This window comes from Harpia harpyja, chromosome 8 (genome assembly GCF_026419915.1).
Source record: "Harpia harpyja isolate bHarHar1 chromosome 8, bHarHar1 primary haplotype, whole genome shotgun sequence".
Taxonomy (NCBI): domain Eukaryota; kingdom Metazoa; phylum Chordata; class Aves; order Accipitriformes; family Accipitridae; genus Harpia; species Harpia harpyja.
The window spans coordinates 44,848,305-44,867,642 of NC_068947.1; the positions used below are offsets into that span (position 1 = coordinate 44,848,305).

Here is a 19,338-nt window from a genome sequence, read left to right on the forward strand (position 1 = left end):
GCTGTTCTATTATACAAGAAACAAACTTACCAGTATTTCATCAAGAACACAGACAAACATTATAAAAGATGGAAAATTATACAATCCCTAACGTTTATTCTGTAACCACAAGAGGATAAGAATGTAAACCTTAATTTTGAAACATACAACCTATTTTGAAAGAAATCTGATTGTTCTTGAAGGGACACAGTACCAGACAGCCTACCACTGGCAATGGAAGTTTCTTGTATAGAATATTCCCACCCCCAAATAGTAATAAAAATAATCTCTGAATTTCAGAACTGTTCAAATCTTTACATATTTGCACATGGTCATATTTTCTTCTGCACAGATACTGATTCAAAATTACACTGAAAAGGGAAGTTATTTAATGCTTCCTCACCGTACCAAAATTAGTCATATTTACAATTGTGGTATTTTTACCTTATCTTTATCCATGCCAGGTTCTCTGTATACTGTCCACTTCTGCGCATCATCACTGTATAAAATTCTGTAGGCTGAGACATAATAGTAGTACTCTGCTAAGGTTGATCCAGTAGTTATAATACCTGTGAAAATGAAGGTGCCCAGTTAGACAAAAAGAGGTACCAGTTCGTAAAAATTAATAGATCAGCTTTGGAATCCAGCATTATGTAGGTGGAATCTCCACTGGTCCAGTTACATTTTGAAAAGTTTATCCAAGGTGCCAGGGTCTGGAACTTCTACAGAGACTGAAAATCATTTCACTTTCAATTCTCATGATATAACCTTGCTAAGCACTCTTCCCCCATTTCTTGATGGAAACAGTCTGTTCATTTGACCATGGCCCACTCCTGTCCCCAGTTGCCAAGACACCACCACTCTTCCCTGCTTTTGTACTGCCACCCTAAAAGCACCACTGAAAGAACTGTAGCTTCCTAAAGCTGACACTTCAGTGCTGCAGAACGACTCACAAAGGAAAGCTGTTTTGTAAAACAGCACCTCCAGCTGTCTTCTCCAAATAAACACAGCTACTAAAACGATGACGGATGGTCCATCACAATCTCTGTGATGGAGCAGAGCCTAACCCAGACTCTGGCTGCATCAGTCTGCACTGTTTGGCCCGCTTGCTGAGGGAAAGCGCAACAGACTGCTGAGGGGCCCACCACCCCCAACTCTCAGCCCAAGTTCCACTTCAGGCAAGGAGGTGAAGGGGAGGCTGCCAGCTGGTTTACTCGCTCTGCTGCTTATCTCACATTGCACTGCAACTGCTCCTGGCTCCACTCTTGGATTCGCTATGGCTATGACGGGCAGTAGGGAGAACCTAGAAACGTAAGTCAGTACACCTGCACCAGAGGTACCAGTGGACTGAGCTAACTGGATATGGATTTGCAACTCCAAGGGGACAATCAGCAGGAAAAGGGAAGCATCAAGGATCCAATAAAGCCACAGGAAACACTTCAACAAATTCTGATGGAAGATGTGTTTTCTACCATGAAACTCCACCTGTTCAACTCTTAACTCCAGGCTCCTCAGTATATTAGCTAGGACGTGGAACCAACTTTGCTGTAATGGTAATTAAATGTCACCTGGACTTTAACTAAGACCAAGCACTGGAAAAAAAGGATATCAGCAACCAAACTTTTTCAATGCTGCTTAAAAGCCACATCAGATTCACTTACCTGTTATTCTCTTTTCTTTATTCAAGTCAATCTGCAACCACTGATGTTCATCACTGATAAAAGCAGCCCAAGGAGGACCAACTCTTTTTAGTCTGGCATTTTCAGGTTTCCAAATGTTCACTTGTCCTGTTTGGTCAGACCACTCAAGAATAGATGATGCCGTGATCTGGGAATCAGGGATTACCCCAGATTCCATCCCCAGTGTCCCATAGCAACCTGAGCAACAGAAAAGGTGAGGATTCAAAGTGAAAATTCAAGTTACATAATGATTTTACTGGTTTGGAGTTTAAGACATTACATGCAAATATTAAACTGCCATTTAAATTTATACTATAACAACACTACCAACAAAACACACTGTCTTCTGCTTTCTAATAGTGATGCTGGAACCAAACTTGTGGCTGTGAGTATTCCATGACTTATGCCTGCCTAAGAGTAATGTGGATATTCTCTCAATCACTGCCCACACAGAGCACTAGACGAGAAGCTTTGGGGGAGCTGTCATGGTTTAAGAGTATGTACGGTTGATGCAGGAATGGGAAACAGACTACTTGATCATTCGTTCCTTTTTTGTGTCTATATAACTTCTTGTTTTTTAAACCCACCTCAGTATCACAATGTTAATTCAAACAATACACCAAAGCATGTAGGAAGCCATGTCATAATCCTGGCCTTGAGCTCAAACACATCCTTGAAATTAGTTGTGTTTTCTTTGTCACCGTTCTTACTAGAAGTTTCTTCCCATGTCTCATGCTGCTGATGGCTAAAAAACATCTCCTAACTTCCTGGCTAAATTTCCTTGTGGCTAGTTGATACCTATTTGCTCTTTGCTAAAATCTTACTCTGTAGTGCCAGTAGTTTTACACGTTTGTTCCCCAGACATATCAGTAGAGAGCGATCTTTGCCTTCAGTCAGCCAGCCTGAACAACCCAGCCTGGCTTCCCCTTTGCTGTGAGCTGACCCTCTCCCTGCAGGTCCCCTGCAGCCCTCCTCGGCACCAAGGTCGGGCGCTCATCCCTCAAGGCAGACACAGGCAGCAGAGCCCAGGTGCAACTGGATCACAGACGAGGCCTCGCCAATGTCTTGTGAGATGGCATTAATAGTTCCTTGTCTTTACTGGACGTACTTCATCTACTGCAGCACAGGATCACACTTAGCACTTCACTAACGGAATCCCTTCCCCCATCCATCATCTCCAACTAACATGGGGCCACAGTTTGAAGCAGAAACGCCTCAATCTCTATGTATACTTTTTGCTCTGTGATTCTTCAATTAATTTCTATTACTCAACTCTCAAAGTCAGCTAGGTCTTCCTGTACAAATAGTTGTGTCTTCCTCTGCACTGACCACACCTCTAGCATTAATAACACACTCCTCTATTTTGTACCAAGTCATGAAACCAACTATTACGGAAGAACCACACTAGTAACTTCACCACAGTCTGATACATCTCATTTCAGCATCCTACGGAGTCCCTTCAGCTAACTCCTAGGCCACCCAACTACAAGACATTTTAATCTAGACCTGCATCTTGTCTCTACTTTATTCAGTAATTTCTCAAATGTGTCACTGAAATCCAGATAGTCTAGATCAGCATTTTGTCCTCTCTTCACATTTCCAGGCCATTTAATTACTTTCATATACACTATCAGATCACATTTTGAAAGAAAAAACCCCAACAAACCCTGCCTCTTATCACTGTGTTTAATATTCTCCATGCATACGGTCACCAGACATGCAACTCCTTCCAGCTCTTGCAGAGGTCTGGGAGAGAAATTATTTGAACATTATGTGGATTATGTTTTCTAATTTTTGCTTGTTTGTATACATTTCCATCTCCAAACACTTCTGCCCATCAGATTCCTGCCTTTATATCCCCATTCAGCATCACTTTTATTTATACACTTTTCCTGAGTATGTGTATGATTCCCACCCCTTTTGTTTTGTTTTTAACTTTATCCTTATGGAAAACAAACATAATGCTTTTGTTAGTTTGTTGGGGGTTTTTTATATTGTTATTAAAACAGTTAAAGAGATTAAGGAAAGGCCACTGTCTAAACAATACTTCCAACATCCATTCAAAGATGGCATTTTAAGTGACTAACAGAAAAACTAGCTTCCATTTAGAAAACTACAGCTAATTTATTTGTAAAACAGGTAATTGATAGGAAGTAAAAACATGCAAAGCAGTAAAGCTTTAAAGAGGGGCAACACTTGTTATACCAATCAGCAACCTGGTACACATTTACGAAACAAAACATGGCAGCCAAGAAAGAACACAACTTACACACAGAGCAAGGCCCAAGAGATGCTCTTCCAGCGCAAGAGAGACAAGTAATTTATCACATAGCATTCAGTTGCAAGAATATGGGAGAAAAAAAAGGGGAGGGGGTGGAGAAAGTTGAGGAATAATTTTTGGATTTCTACTAGCTTCCTTAGCAGGCAACAAGGAAAGTGTAAGGAGTAAACCTGGAAAAAAACCTAGTACGCACAGTTGTTACAAATAAAGAGCAACTCTTAAATGCCCGGCTCTGCTTTAGCAGTGTCTTTCAAGTATGGGAGTCAAGTCACTTTAAACCACACCATAATGGAGCAACATAACCTGAAAGAATCTCTTTCTGCAGATAAGCAAGCTTACTTTATACATCGCTGTACCTATAAGTGATGATTAGTCATCAAAATGAGATAGTAAAACAATTCAAAAATATACATTACTGAGGAATGCAGTAAAAAAAGTCTCACTAGAACAAAAATTAAGAAATAAAATACCTGCACACTTACTTCTACTCACAAAATTTGTATGAAAGTGTCAACGTTAATACATGTGATAATGCTTACCACTCGTCTTAAATGTGAAGAGACTTGTAGATAACAGTCCCCTGCAGAGAACAAAAGATGTTTTTTGCAATAGTCAGTGAGGAAAATTGAAACAAACTGTCTTCAATTTATTTTTCTTGTCTGACTTCTTGCCACTGAAACCTAGGCACATATGCCTAAACAAGCACTTCACGATTAAAGCAACACTTCCTGTCACCAAGTTGCAGTGCTTTCAGTACAAACACCTCTTCAACTGAAATCTAGTCCAGAGATACTGAGTTAAAGGCTTTCAAACAAACATCTGCCCAGCAAAACGCAAGACTTCATTAAAATGCTTCCCTTTTAAATTAAGCTAATCATAATAACAAGAATTAATCTCCTCTGATTGCTTTAATTCCTGGGACTTCTGAGATAAAATGACAAATTACACTCTCTTCCCTGCAACTAAAAAGTTGCTGTTGAATTATTCTTTTTCCACAGACCATTAGGAATTTATGGTCATGCCATGCATTTTGGAAGATAAAACCTCCTTGCAGAACTTGGAAAATTAATCTTTATGGTTTAGAGGTTAAAAATATCTGGTAAAACAATCACACCGTAGCAAAAGAGCATTGTGAGAACCTTACAGAAGAGAACCTGGCCATGGAACACGTAGCTTCACTAGCTGAAATTAATCCCACGATGAGACATTACCAAGATCTAAGGTGCTAAAGATAAGGAGAACATGGGAAGTACACTTACACTTTTGAGGTGACATTGTTAGCCAGGGAGCCTTCATAGTATGGAATGCCCTTGCTGATTACAACATTAATTTGGCCACCCAGAGTATTTGACACAACGCCTGCGTGAACACCAGCCATACAAAGTGATGATGACTTGAAGAGTGGGGGGAAAGAAAAATTTAATAATACATTGTAAATAAATTGAATACTACACCATATATCGTAAACGCTACATAGTCCAGTTATAGTCTTTGTTATTATTACATTAAGATACTGTTCTTATTTAACTGTTATCTCTGTTATTTAGAAACCATTCATCTTTGTTTTATTATGGAATTTATAAAACAACAAAAAGAAGGTCCTAATGTTTCACTGTGCCCTCACCCAGATGTATTTGGAATGTAACTCTTGTAATTGAATAAGCTCAAACAAACAGCAAGGTGAATCGGTCTGAAAAAGCCAGACGGCCAGACTTTCAGCCTATAATAAACCTATTATGTTAGACAACAGAAGTTGAATACATAAATACACAGGAAACCTTTTAATAGAAAGCACATTGAAAGTATGTTTATTCATTTTCTCACAATTAAGGAGTGATGCACTGCAGATTTTATAGCTTTTAGCCATTGGATTATATTTTTAACTCATGGTTAAACATGGCATAACCATCCAGCACTCTGATCCGTATAAACCCACAGTAATACATGAATACAATTCATTCTAAAGAAGCCGATTACCTAGGTTGTACAGGTCAATGGAGATCAGTTATGCAAAAAGTTTTTGCAGGCCATCCTGTCCTTTCCGTCTCTCCCTGGACGACTGTTAGCTCGGATCCCCTAACAAACGTCACAGTGACACTTTCGTTTCCCTGCCTTGCAGGCTAGCTGTGCCATAGACAGCAGGACTGACTCACAACACCAAGTCCTTCGGGCAGAGCACAGAGTGAGCAGAGCAAGATGCCTCCGTCTCCAGGACCAAAACTAGCCCAGGAAATCTTCTCCAGCTGGGAGGCAAACCCTTCCAGGCCAAAGGAGTTTGACCAAGAAACATCCTAGTGCTCAGGAACAGACAGACAGTCCAGTTCCAAAAGAAAAACTTAGCAGCGGTGGTTTTGCACCCATCCACCACGTGCACCATGGTTTCTGGAGGATTACTGGCTACACACAGTGCAACAGGCATAGTCAGAGCTATTCACAGGCATTCTTGCAATGTGCAGCACTGGGGTATGCACAGACACATTGCAATTCTGCAGCCCCTCGCTCACATCCAATGAGACTGGGATCAAACCGAATTTTAGAAAATCGAGTGGGCAAAGCTGTCTGTGAAGGACCACTGGGGTATCCCCCAATATACCTTCCAGAAACCATATTTAGCTTGTTATTACTAGTGTGGTATCCCAGTGCTGACTTGCCCAAGTCAATAAACAACAGAGGATGACTGCAGATTTTTATTTACTGTTAACAGTTGCTCCCCCAAACAAAGTCCACTGCTAGCTGTTGCTGCTGAACACATTTGCTGCACTGCTCTGCCAACCAGTCCACTGGGTACTATAGAGCCTCACCACAGTTCTTGAAGAAGGAATCAGCAGGTCCCTTCCAGAGAAGGAAGACTTCATGGATGATTTTCTTTCTCACATTATTTTAAAAACAGAACAACTTTCTCCATTGTGGCTTCTTTAGAAACAATTGCATGGTGCAGCAGGCCAGGATGCCCCTATACCTCAAGCTCACTGGCAAAAAAACCTGCTCACCCAGACTTTTCCAAACATAAATCTCCTCACTATATTCACACATAAAAACTCTAACCCTATTCCCACCCCACAAATATCCCAAAAGCTTTCTAAATAAATGTAATTATGTCTTGCTCATGCACGCAGCTCCCCTTTCCTTTCCCACTTTCCCTTGAGAGTAAGAGCATGGGATTCTGCAGTAGATGAAGCTCTCTTCTCCCTGCTTACCAGAAGACATCAGCAATGAGTGCTCCAAGTCCTCAAGGACTGTGGACATTAGGGTCACACAAGTATTGTCAATCAAGATTTAGGGTATTTTTTAAAGCAGCAAGCAGCTGCTGATAATTTGAAAGAGATGCATGAGAAATATCTACCTGAAACTCTGTCTAAAGTGCTGGACAGTTTGATTTCTTTCCACACAGCTTCACTTCTGGGAAATTCTCTGCCTTTTATTCAGAGCAATAAAGCATACAAAAAGAAAGTCACAGGGCATTTATTTTGTAAAGTTTCCTTTTTCTGCCATAGAAAACAGTTTTTCCAGATTTTGGCAAAAAAAACCTCCCAACAAGCAGAACTCCTACTGATGCTACAAATATGCTAGACAGAGAATCAACTTCATCTTGTTGCTAGCTACAAAAATTACCTCGCAGCCGTTTAGTGAGGACTGACTCACTGTGGACCAGAATATATAACACAGCTACGCTGTGGTGACATTTTTACATATGGGTAATTATTTAAGCAGGTAGCCTAGGATTTGCAGATATTTGAGAACAGAAAATCAGAGAGGCACACTTTAGGTTCATATTTAATATTAAAATCTGTGCTCACTAACGTTTTAAAATTGTCTTTCCTCTGTGCTAGATCTTGTGGCTTATTAAAAGAGTATTTTAAGATAAACAAAGAGATTTAATGTATTTTTCTACTAGATTGCTAGCAAAATTATAATCACTTAAAAATAAACAAAGCAAACACCCTCCAGTTCTATGGCAGGTAAGCTAATCCAGTTATAAAAGCCTTCATCAGAAAAACAGTGTAGAGGTTTTTGTAGTGTTCTGAGTAAATAGTACATTATTGAAGATAATAATTTCCAGTTCATAGAACTATTAATGTTACAGTATTAACTCTATTTTGCAAATGGTTTTATAGCTGCTGAGCATAGACCGTATTTCACCTCATGTTGTAATAAAAAATTAAGATAACCACTGAGACCCTCTGTTTAGAGATGCGTTACAGTGTCAAAAACAAGACGACACCATTAAAAGAACTGGTTCTCTCTTTATAAATCTGAATTTCCCAACCTGAGAAAGCCAACAAAAACAAAACAGGAAGTAGAAAATAATATTTTGATTGATCCACCCTTCTCGGCAGGCCTTACAAAAATGTTTGAGGCTTTACTGCACTACTTTGCTTCTTGGAGATGGCAAGGTCTGAAGCACTAGCCATTTAGCAGCTGTGCAAAAAAATGAGTACCATGCTATTCACTTTAGGAGGTACAAATTCCAGAACCCAGGCAGCAGAACTAATGTAAACAACTATAATTGACTTGTAATTATACCATTTACCAAATGGCATTTTACCAAAATTCATGTAAGCCCACGGTATTTTTACTTACGTCTCTGTATCCATGGGGAATAGTGCCTGAAATATCAGCAAAAGGAATCACACATCCAGCTGGACAATACTTACTGGAAGAGGGTAAAATATCAAGTCAAGATGTGCATGCAACTACAATTCTTATAACGTTATAAAATAGTCACAATGTTTTTGATTTACAATGCACTGTTATCATTCAGATTATCACTATTTAAGGACATATCCTCATTGAAGACATATCAAATCAGACAAAAAAAATAGGAAGAGAAGTACACAACAGGAGAACAGACATTTGAAAAAGTTTAAAAAGAAGCCTCAGCTGAAACTACAGTTCCAGTCTCAATATAATAAAGCCAGCATTTAATAATATAAATAGTGCATGGCTTCTGTAAATTGAAAGTACCAATATTAATGCATTTTATTTTATAAACTAGAAACCTGCATATCTATTTGTTCTGCATCCTTAAATAATAGATCTGAAAAGTAATGTTATTTTATAGTAGCTCCTGGCAACGCTTTCATCATAAAAAACTGGTCAAATTCAGTTAATGCCACTAGTTCATGAAAAGCAAAAGGCAAGACATCTGCACCTCTGATGCAGGCCGATAGTCATGTTCTAGTGCCACTTCATACTGCACATACAAAAGCAATTAAATCTTCAAGATTTAACAGTGAACTAGAGTAAACTATTAACGTTTTCACCGCGGTTCAACAACAGTTGAAGCAACATTGCAGGTACCACGAAAACAGTGGGCTTCAGAGACTTCAGCACATGTTGAGTAAGGCCAGAACCTACAATTAAAGCCCTATTTTGGAACTTGGGAAAATGACAGAGAAATGCAACAGTTGCACTTTGAAACTTTTCATGATGCCAGGGCTGAAGTTTTCCGAAAAGTAAGTTTATGTACTTCACAACAGTCCGCAGCTTTAAACACTGTCCTTGCTTTAGATGGAAATGGAGAAGGAGGAAAACAGGGAAATGACATATGGTTCCCCCATCAGAAGGTACAGCATTTTACGTCTCCACAGAACCTCATTAATTCACACCAAACTGTGAAACGGGCTTGTAATTTTTAACACATTTCATAGTTTAGTGCTCCTTAGATAACTGTTATACAAATTTCAGCATTTAAGCTGTATACCTGCTGTAATATGTGTTTATAAAAGCTATATTCTTTCTATGGGAATGAGATATTAGCTCCTATCTGTTAGTGCAAATTAACGAGGTTCTACTGTATACTGCATGTAAATAAAAAAAATGGGGAGCGGAGACAGAGGAAGGAGGAGTGCAAATGTCAAAATTATTCAGCCCTAACCCTAATTAGTTTGTTTCTTAAGTTCTCTGGACAGCCAATTTTCAAGCTGCATCAGGTGTAAGTAACAGATTGAAGTAGAAACACTAAAATGACTTCATTAAAGAGATTGGGGGGGAAACAGGTAAAATCAGTCTTACTTGAATTCTGGTTCGGAAAAGTGACTTGCATTGTCTAAACAGGTAATTAGGTCTGGAAAGAAAAAATGTTAGGTCAAGAGGATGATAAAGACGACAAGTTTGAGTATGCTTTTTAAAGTGCACAAAAATATATGTTTGAGCCTCTGTGGCTTAACCAGAAGTCTCAGAATGAAAAAAACCCACGTTCCTACTAAATTTTCTTGCAACAGATTTTGTATTACAGTAGAACCTTGATAATTTGTCTGAGTAACTGGGAAATCTACTGAGAATGTTAGACAAGAGTAACACTACAAACATTCATTTTTTGTGCAGCCTAATTTACAGCTATACTTCAGAGAACCTGACATATTCAGAGACATAAACATATGTTCTTTTCACAAAGGTAAATAAACTAAACAGGCCTCTGTTTTCAGCATTTAACAGTCCTACAGTACTGAAACCAGGCAGCATAGAGAACAAACATGTGTGCCATGTTACTGGCATCCGTGACTGATACCTCAAATTTTATGTTCAGTCTGCTGTGTATCAGCACATACAGTCCAAAATACTGAGAGAAACGCATCAGAAAACCCACAAAACACAAATTAAAAATGAAAACACTTTATCTGTTCTTTTTTAGAATTACTTCTATAAAGGGTTTTCTGAAGCCTTTTGCCTTGTGAAGCAGTTGCTGGCAATCCTTCATTTCCTTGTGCACCACGTATGTCACTAACAGTTACAATGAGTGGAAGGAGATGCAAAACAAATACAGCAGCCTCCTTTAGAGGCTAGAATAACCAAAAACATGGAAAAAAACAAGAAATGGAAAAAAAAAAAAAGAAAGTAATCACCAGATTATGTAATTAAAGAGTTGAGGGAGTACAGGAAACTGTCACTGAAATAAAATTTTCCACAAGGTTCATCTGTATAAAATACATACAGTTTGATAAGAACATTTTTTAGTTATCTGCCACCTTGATTACTACCTGAAAAATGCATTTCATCCTTTTTCTGAAGCAGCTCTTTCATTCTTAAGAGGTAACTGTCATTCTTGCCCTGCTATCCAGGGTAAGCTTTGATATAATTTCTTTAAAATTACAGTAACTTAAATAATAACTGAACAGTCCCATTTCCTACGGAGAAATATCAGGAAGACTGTATTAAAAGTCTTCATTTTTAGAAGTTAATTTGTGAGAATGCAGGAATAAATAAATTAGTTCTGTGTTTTTACTAGGCAGCTCTAATTTTACCAGCACAGGAAAATTACCAAATAATTATAAATACCCGATTTGTCAGTGGTTGAATAAGCTGCAAGAAATCCACGTCCAGAAGTGTGTGTTCCACTCATGAACTGTACTGTGACTTCATTACTTTTTGAAGTAATTAAACCATCCATTTGAAAGCCAAACCCACAGTATTTTCCTATGGAGAGAAGGGGGAGAACAGACATGGACCAAAACCAACATTGGTAATAAGCATCTTTTTTCATTTCCAGTGTAAGCTCACATTACTTCTGGCATACATTCAAGAACAAATACATGTGCATGACACTAAATCATAGTCAGTGTCCATTTAAAGCAAATGGCAGAGTATGGGTACCACATTTATTTTGCCACTGTCAACAGGTGAGAGTTTCTCACAGCCTTAACATTTGCAAATAAATGTGACCTTATCCCATTCACCTCTAGCCATGCATAACCCTCGCAGTCAGTTCTTCAAAGACCATGAGAAATCTGTCAAGGAAAAGGATCGAGTTAGGGCAATGAGAATCATCCACAGAAGCAAATGAGAAGAAAGCCCTTCTCTTCCTTCAGCTGTTGGGGCACTTCTTCCTTGTCAACTATTTCATGGCTTCTGTCAACTGTTTTTCTTACTTTTGGACAACCGCAGGCATGATTCACTGCACTTCCACATTAACATACAAGCACATGTGAGTACCTTTAACATCAACTACCAGCTGGTTCACCTTCTGTTTTGCTGCACCTATAAAACCTAACAGAGGTTCTGCATCTGGATACTTCACTTGCCATCCAAAATGACCAAAATTAATACATTTTAAACTGAGATGCTGCACTCTGCAGATATTGGCAATATTTGCCCTATGAAGTCCTAGAATTACTACCAAATGACATTACCTGGATGAATGGATGTAAACAGGCCCAAGTCAATATAGAATTCTCCAGCCCTACTAACTAGAACCTTTAATAAAATACCGATCAGTTTATTAACCTGTTAAGAAAAAATAAAAAATCATCTTCTGTTCTACAGGCTCCCTTGATCATTCAAGGTTGTAAACCATCTATAACCCTATTTAAGATTCAGCAGTGGATAGTCACCAGCAGCAAATGACACTGCATATGTTTCAGTTTTCCGTTCATTTATTTGCTTTCTTGAAAAGTATGCTATTATATCGTAAAATAACAAAAAAGAAGCCAGACTCCCTTCTCAACTAAAGGCAAATTACAGTACTAAAGTAGAGGGAGTGGAATAACACTGCCCTGCAGGAATAGTTCCTAACAAATATAATACAAAACCAATATAACTAACAAATATAATGTGTATGTCAAATTCCTTTAAAAAGTGAACTGAACTCTCAAATACTAATAAAATTTAAAAAAATTAGAAATACAAATTCCTATCATTATTCAGAGCTTTCTAAATTTTGCTTATTCAGATTTTTTTTAAAAAAGCAAGGGTATTTTCTAAAGGAAAACAGAAAATAGATTTTACAATACTTTAATGAAATTTATAATATTATACAAATATAACCTGTTTAAGTAGTGAATTGAGGTAAGGTTATCAGGGAGAGTTACAAAGAAATAAGTTCCCTTTTACCAAGGCTCCACACTGACCCTATGTTTTGTTCTAAGTCATGTTTCAATGATTAATTGCATTCATTATGATAAACTGCATCATTTTTCCAACTACCACTTTTCTTTTTTTTTTTTTTTTTCCTTCAAGTTTTGTTTTCAGCCACTGGATCTTGTTACACAATTGACCAGCACAAGACTTCTCTCAGGGTAGGTCTGTCTGTCTTCAAGACGCCATTTATCCTCTTCTGTGGGCAAACATCCAGGGCAAGACATTTAAATCTAGCTTGGATAAACTATCCAGTGCTGCTTGCACCATGGAGATACAGCCTTTGACAAACTGTAGACTGATGCACCTTATGATTCATGGCAAGACATACTTTTGAGACTATAAATCACTTTTCTAACTCTTCCCTGGCCTCTCGCCAGATTTTTAGCAATCTTTTTACAAAGTAGGCACTAGAAATGGGCAAAACATGACTGCCATGACGCCTCTGTCAATGGTACATGCAAAAGATGTAATATCACTATTTTGCCTGTACTTATGCATTTAAGAACCCCAAGTGCTTCTGCGCAGCAAAATTACAGCAGGAGAGGGAATTCCCACAGTAGCTTACATTCTCTGCTCCTATAGATCTGGGCTTACATTGTATGTATTAAATAAGTACACCTGACTGTAGATGCACAGTGATTGGACCGTAATGAAATCTAACACAGAACCCCTTTATATCTTAATTAAACTAGAGACAAACTTAACACCAAGGATTTGAATCTTCTTTTGATTTACTGATAAATATTCAGAAGGCATATTGAGAACAAGCCCTCAAAAGCTTCATTAGAAACCTTCTCTGTTTATGAATGAACTAACCCACTAACAATTCCTTTTTTAATCTAATCAGCCAATTTTTAAGTCATTTTGCGTTAAAGCAGGTATCACTGAATTTCAGGTTTTATGTAATACAAGTATTTTAATGTTAGACCATGTCAGTAGTCTTGAATGGAAAAACTTAGGATAAATCCAGATTTATTCCAAAAAAATTCAGGTCACTGTCCAATCTTTCCAGTGCTTGTTGCTTCAAACATGAACATTCAGGAGTCTGCATCGTCTGTATCTGCCACTGTTAATATCACTGTTTGTTCTGTGATTTAATTTATTAAGAGCAGAACAACACACATTTGCTCAACATACTGTGCTACTACACCAGCTGGGAACAGCTGAAAGTCAAGAGAAACAAATGAAGTAGAAAATTTACTCAAACCCATTAAGTCACTTGTAAAAGTGAATAATAGACTTATCAGAACTGGACATTCCTTGCCATTTAAGGACTTCAGCCTTTCCTATTTTGGACCAAGTCTGGCTCAACGGCTCCAAGCACATACTTATTTTCACACACACTTACCTAGGTAACAGTTGGAAAAGAGGGTTAACAAAGCTAACATTCCACTAGCCTCTTTATAAAAAGACTCAATTTAGTGGGAACAGCATCTGTGCTGCACAAAAACAATCTTGGTGAAGTAAATCTCTCTCTCTTTCTCTCTCTCCAGATTAAAGCTTTAGGAAAGAAAATAAAATTAATCTGCATAATAACAACCAATTTCAGGGAAGGAAGAATGACAATTCCTTTTGAGTTTTATGCAAAGTAACCACAAGGGTCTTAAAACCCTACATACACCTTGATGTAGATGATAATGTCACACTGCTATTTGAAAAAAAACCCTGCCTTATATTATAGTCTCTTAAAGAGGACAAAAATTAAACTATGGACATTATCAGAAGATGGGGGATATGTGAACTACACAACTTTTGAAGCCTGACATCCTTTAATACTAGAAAGGCAAACAGCTCAAATCAGAGCTATTCCATACAAAAAGAAAGGCATTTCAGGTAAGATATCTATATATATAGATATATAGATATACACACACTTTTTTTACTTTTTTACTTTTTTTTTTTTTAAACGAAGATCCTCATAGTTTTGCAATACTCTCTCCGCTGCTTACAAGAACTCTGCAAGCTACTGGGAAATGTCTAAGAAAAAAACCCATTACAACAGAGTTTCCTTTGAGAATCTGAAGAACAAAGATTATTATAGGATCTGTGTTGCATTTACCATCTAGTTATTGTATACACAAACAAAATGTAGGAGGTTCTGCTATCATTACTCATCATTTCTTCAGTACATTTTTAGGATATAGGAATTGAATGTCTGTCAATACGACAGACATTTACATACGCTTCAGTAACTGTAAACAAAATGCAATTATTTAAGAATAATTACATTAAGAATACACTGGCATTCCAAACAGAGAGTTCATCTGCTGAGCAACATTGGTAAGCATACTTTAAACGAGCACATCACCAGAGAAAGAGGCAATCGGAGTGCTGTTTTCTTTACCACTTTTATTTTTATATAGTTACAGTTACACCTGTACTCCCTCCCTGCACTGAAGACTCGTATAGCATACAGGAGAATCTCTCCTTAGCTGAGCTTTCTAGCAGTACCATGAATTGTAATAGTCAGGTCCCTGATGGCTGTTTTTCTACTGTGGTGAGGTACACACAGCACTCCTCAAAGTTTTGCAGGGCTTCCTTGGTATGAAGCTCAGGAAAAACACAACTCCAATTACACAATTACTAAAATTCCTTTCTTTACCTTATTTGAGATGCCTGTAAACAATAAACAGCTCCCTCTTTTCATCATTTCTCATAAGACTCAAAATCCACACTGTACAAAGAGCAGTGCGTGATGTATTCAGGCAAGGTCTTACCCTGCCCAATATCCAACTGAATTATAACAGTTTTCTAGGGCTATAAAAAAAGAACTTAACTAATACCATACACCTAGTAGTTACTCTATGCTCAGAGCAGGTAAACAAGGAGAAATTTAAAAAGTAACAGAAGTACCAACAATATATCCAAGTTCTATATAAGACAATAGCTTTCAAATACCAATAATAAATGCTCCTACCTATCTCTGTCCTGGTGGGACCAATCCCATTGTGAACTCTTAAATAACTCGAATGACAAGAATCTGAGTCATCAATATCAAAATCGCCAAATTTGAGCTGAACTCGCTGCCCAGGCTTTACACGAATTTCCCATTCACAAACTGTGCTATTGGGAGAGGTCTGTGGGTAGTTTATCGAAGCAAGAGTTCCACTTTCGGGGCCCAGAACAGTGTGTCCACATCCATCACCTACAAAAGAACAAAAAATAAATCAGCTATGCGCATTCATCTTCAAAGCTTCACTGGTGATTTAGTCATCCTGGTTTTTAGCAGTGGCATAAGATTTGTTGGGGTTTTAACCATACTAATCATGTTGCAAGAAAACTCCAAGTAAGTCACATGCAGATTAAATGGCAATTGTGAGAAAACACCATTCAACTAACATTGCCTAACGTTTAGCTTCTCATCATAGGTGACGAGAGAGCTGCTACAACTTCCTCAACGAGATAAAAATTCATCCATAATGACTTAAATAATTGCACAGACAGTACAGAAAGTGTCCCTGCTATTTCATGTTCCCTCAACACCTACATACAGAAGAAAACAGGTTCTGAAAAGGAGGGAGAAACCTGCCAATAAAACAAGAGCACATCAGTTTTACTGTTGTTACTGTATTCACAACACGACGAAAAAGAACAGAAGTGGAAAGACAATGCACAGAAAATACTCTACTGAAAATAACTGCCAGGTCTGACCATCATCAAACTGCTAGTGCATTGTTTTCTACTGTACCACAATTCTAATGCTGTAATTAATTCTTACAGCTCTTCAGAGAACATGCTCAATTTTTCTGGATTTGTACAACAAACTAAATTGTAACTCCAACCTGGAGCCCTCTACCTAATATTTGAGTATTGATTTTAAACAGCAGTAACAATACTGAAGAAGACTTGTTTAACAAGTGGAAAAAATAGCACAAATTGTGTATTCTCAAAATCAAATTATAAAGAGCAAACTGATAAATCTATTTACTCAACAGCTAGACATGAATTTCCCCCAGTATGTAGTACAAGAAGTCTAAGAATTTGTGTGTTGTTTTGGAAATAAGACTGTTCTTTAAGTAACATCCCCAAAAAAGCCTATTTATCGAATTTAGTCCCATGAATGAGTAGGCCAGGAACAGCATTATCATTTTCAAGATTTGACACTAGAAGGTCCAGAGATCTTCTGAAAGAGATCTGTACATGTTATCCTAAAAGCAATCAGGACCTTCCAGGATCTTGAACAAAGTAATGTCAGCAAAAATAGCAAAGACAAAAATCAGATTAGATATGCTGCTAAAAATGTCTTCAACACCACTCCAAATACATTTATTATCTGTAGGTCCATTTTACCCTTCAAAATTCATGCCTTTGTATACAGTTCCTGCCAAGTGATTACAACAGATTTAACATTACGTCAAGATTTCACACTCTAGAAATTCACAATGATCAACATCATTCGTCTTGACAGATGTTTGTTTTGACAGCTAAAAGTGTCAGTCTGAAAGTGTTTCATATTACATATTAATATGTATAGTTCCTCTACTAAACATGAAAAGGTAAGCTAAGCTTTAGGGACAAAAAATGTACACACATTTAAGAATTCTAACTAAAGTTCAAAATTCTTAAATGTGTTTCATGCAAGACTGAATGGAAAAGTAAGTCCAATGCACTGAAGTGATGTGGGAAAAATACACTGTGGTACTTAACTAGGTCTGATTAACCTGTTTGCAAAAGCACCTAATTTCTAGTAACAAAAACTATTCTCTTTATAATCTGAGCACACTGAAAGACAGCTGCATGTTCTAAAAGCTAAAGTGCTGCTGGTATATACAGAATCACAAACAGATGCAAACTGCAGCTTTTTTTCTTGCTAGCAGTCTTGAATCAAAATGATGCATCTTCTTTGGAAAAGGTAACTGGAATAGCTGCTTCAGTAAAAAGTTCTATATGTAAAGCTGTTGTTTAGCCATGTTTTTCTTCAACCAATTTTAGCAATTTGCTTTAAAACACTTTGTTCCACCCCATGACATATTATTTCCATTTGGGTGACAGCTGATAAACTACTTTCCTAAACTACTGTTGTTCTAATACACAAGACACAACTGTCCAATGTTGCAAAGAGGTAACTTAAACTGTATGTTTTGTGTATCATTTTAATCCTGGTTTCTTTCCAAAGGCATGTTACAAACCTAAGAGCAAGTGAAAGATTTATCATTCAAAACCTGTATGGCCTTAGTTTACTAGTAAACATTTAATTGTCCGATTCCTCATTAGTCACAATATGCGTAACAGTCAAGAAAAATACCGATTCCTTTGCTAGTAAACTGGCTATTCGCAAGCAAATACATACATTACAAAATCCATGGGACTTACTATAATGAAAACAACAAATATAAACTAGGTCTTTATTCCTGCTGATATTTGTGGCTAGTATTTCAAAACTCTTTATACTGCAGACATATAAAATTAATTTTCAACATAAATAGCAGTTGGTTTTAGGTTATGCCCTAAATAAAAAGAATGACCCAGTTAAGCAGTTCTGTGCTTTTCCTATCCTGTGGGAGAGGTAAGCAACTGTTTAATCATTTACAGATTGAAAATATTATGCAGATACACTAACACAGTGGCCTTTTGAACATGAAATCATAGTAGCTTTCACCTGTACGGGCAGATACATTGTTCTGAGTGCATTTTAAGGAAAATAAAAACGCTTGCACGATCTACAATAGTTAGTAGTTAATTATTTCTCATTTCAATGGGCCCGTTATTGCAATGCAGTAACCACACAAATGCTATTTCTTACAAGCAGGAATACCAACAATGGACATGCTTATGTACCTTTGATTCTTCCCCACACTTTTGAATCTTAAGCCTATGCTGCTGGAAGTCAAAGACAAAGGAGAGCTTGGGTCTCTTCTTTGATCCAAACTGTACTTAAACGTAAACTTCTCCACTTGAAAGTAGAAAAGATCATCCCTAATATTCATTTAAACCATCCATTTCACTAGTTTGCTGTTCAGCTGTTTTGAGCATGAAACAATACCAGCACTGTGTTTGTATGATGATCAGGGCACACCTCTGATGAGAAAAGCAAAAGAACTCCAAAAACACTCTTACACGTTTAGGTGATCAAATGCAAGTAAAATATCCTAAGTTTTAAAAAGACACTGAGACTTTTCTTTTAAAGACACATCGCTAACAAACGTCAAATTTCCCCTTGTAGGTTGGAACAATCAGCCTTGTTTCCAGTGGCTAGCTAGAAAAACTTTCTAATCTGTCTCACACAATTTAATGGAAGTGCAAATCTCAAATCTCCCTTTTGTTGCAGGCTTTCTTGAAAACATGAGGAAAAATACTCTTCTAATCTACCCATATTAAAGAACCTGCTCTCAAATCATACTAGAAAGGAATGGAAAGGAAAAAAAGTGCTGAGCTGCATCTACAGCATCATCTTACTATGAAGCCAATTTTTAAAAGTAGCTCACTCTGACTGGACATGTTAGATCTCATTTTGTTGTGTGTTTCACTTAGGTTAGTGATAGCACAAGTGCCAGGCACTTCCTGCCTGAAGAATTTAAAGATTACCATTGCATGTCCAGCATG

General features: G+C 37.5%; 1 protein-coding gene across 3 annotated transcripts in view; it reads right to left on the reverse strand.

Moving 5' to 3' along the window:
• DCBLD2 (discoidin, CUB and LCCL domain containing 2) overlaps positions 1-19,338 on the reverse strand; it is a 55,945-nt gene that overhangs the window by 10,959 nt on the left and 25,648 nt on the right. For all 3 annotated transcript variants that reach the window (XM_052794309.1, XM_052794307.1, XM_052794306.1), the window contains exons 2-9: positions 15,713-15,940; positions 11,218-11,355; positions 9,955-10,006; positions 8,521-8,593; positions 5,199-5,332; positions 4,479-4,519; positions 1,641-1,856; positions 424-548 (exon numbers count right to left, since the gene is read on the reverse strand). In XM_052794309.1, the coding sequence (XP_052650269.1) occupies positions 424-548; positions 1,641-1,856; positions 4,479-4,519; positions 5,199-5,332; positions 8,521-8,593; positions 9,955-10,006; positions 11,218-11,329 (753 nt within the window). In that variant the 5' untranslated portion in view covers positions 11,330-11,355; positions 15,713-15,940. The remainder of the gene's footprint in view (positions 1-423; positions 549-1,640; positions 1,857-4,478; positions 4,520-5,198; positions 5,333-8,520; positions 8,594-9,954; positions 10,007-11,217; positions 11,356-15,712; positions 15,941-19,338) is intronic.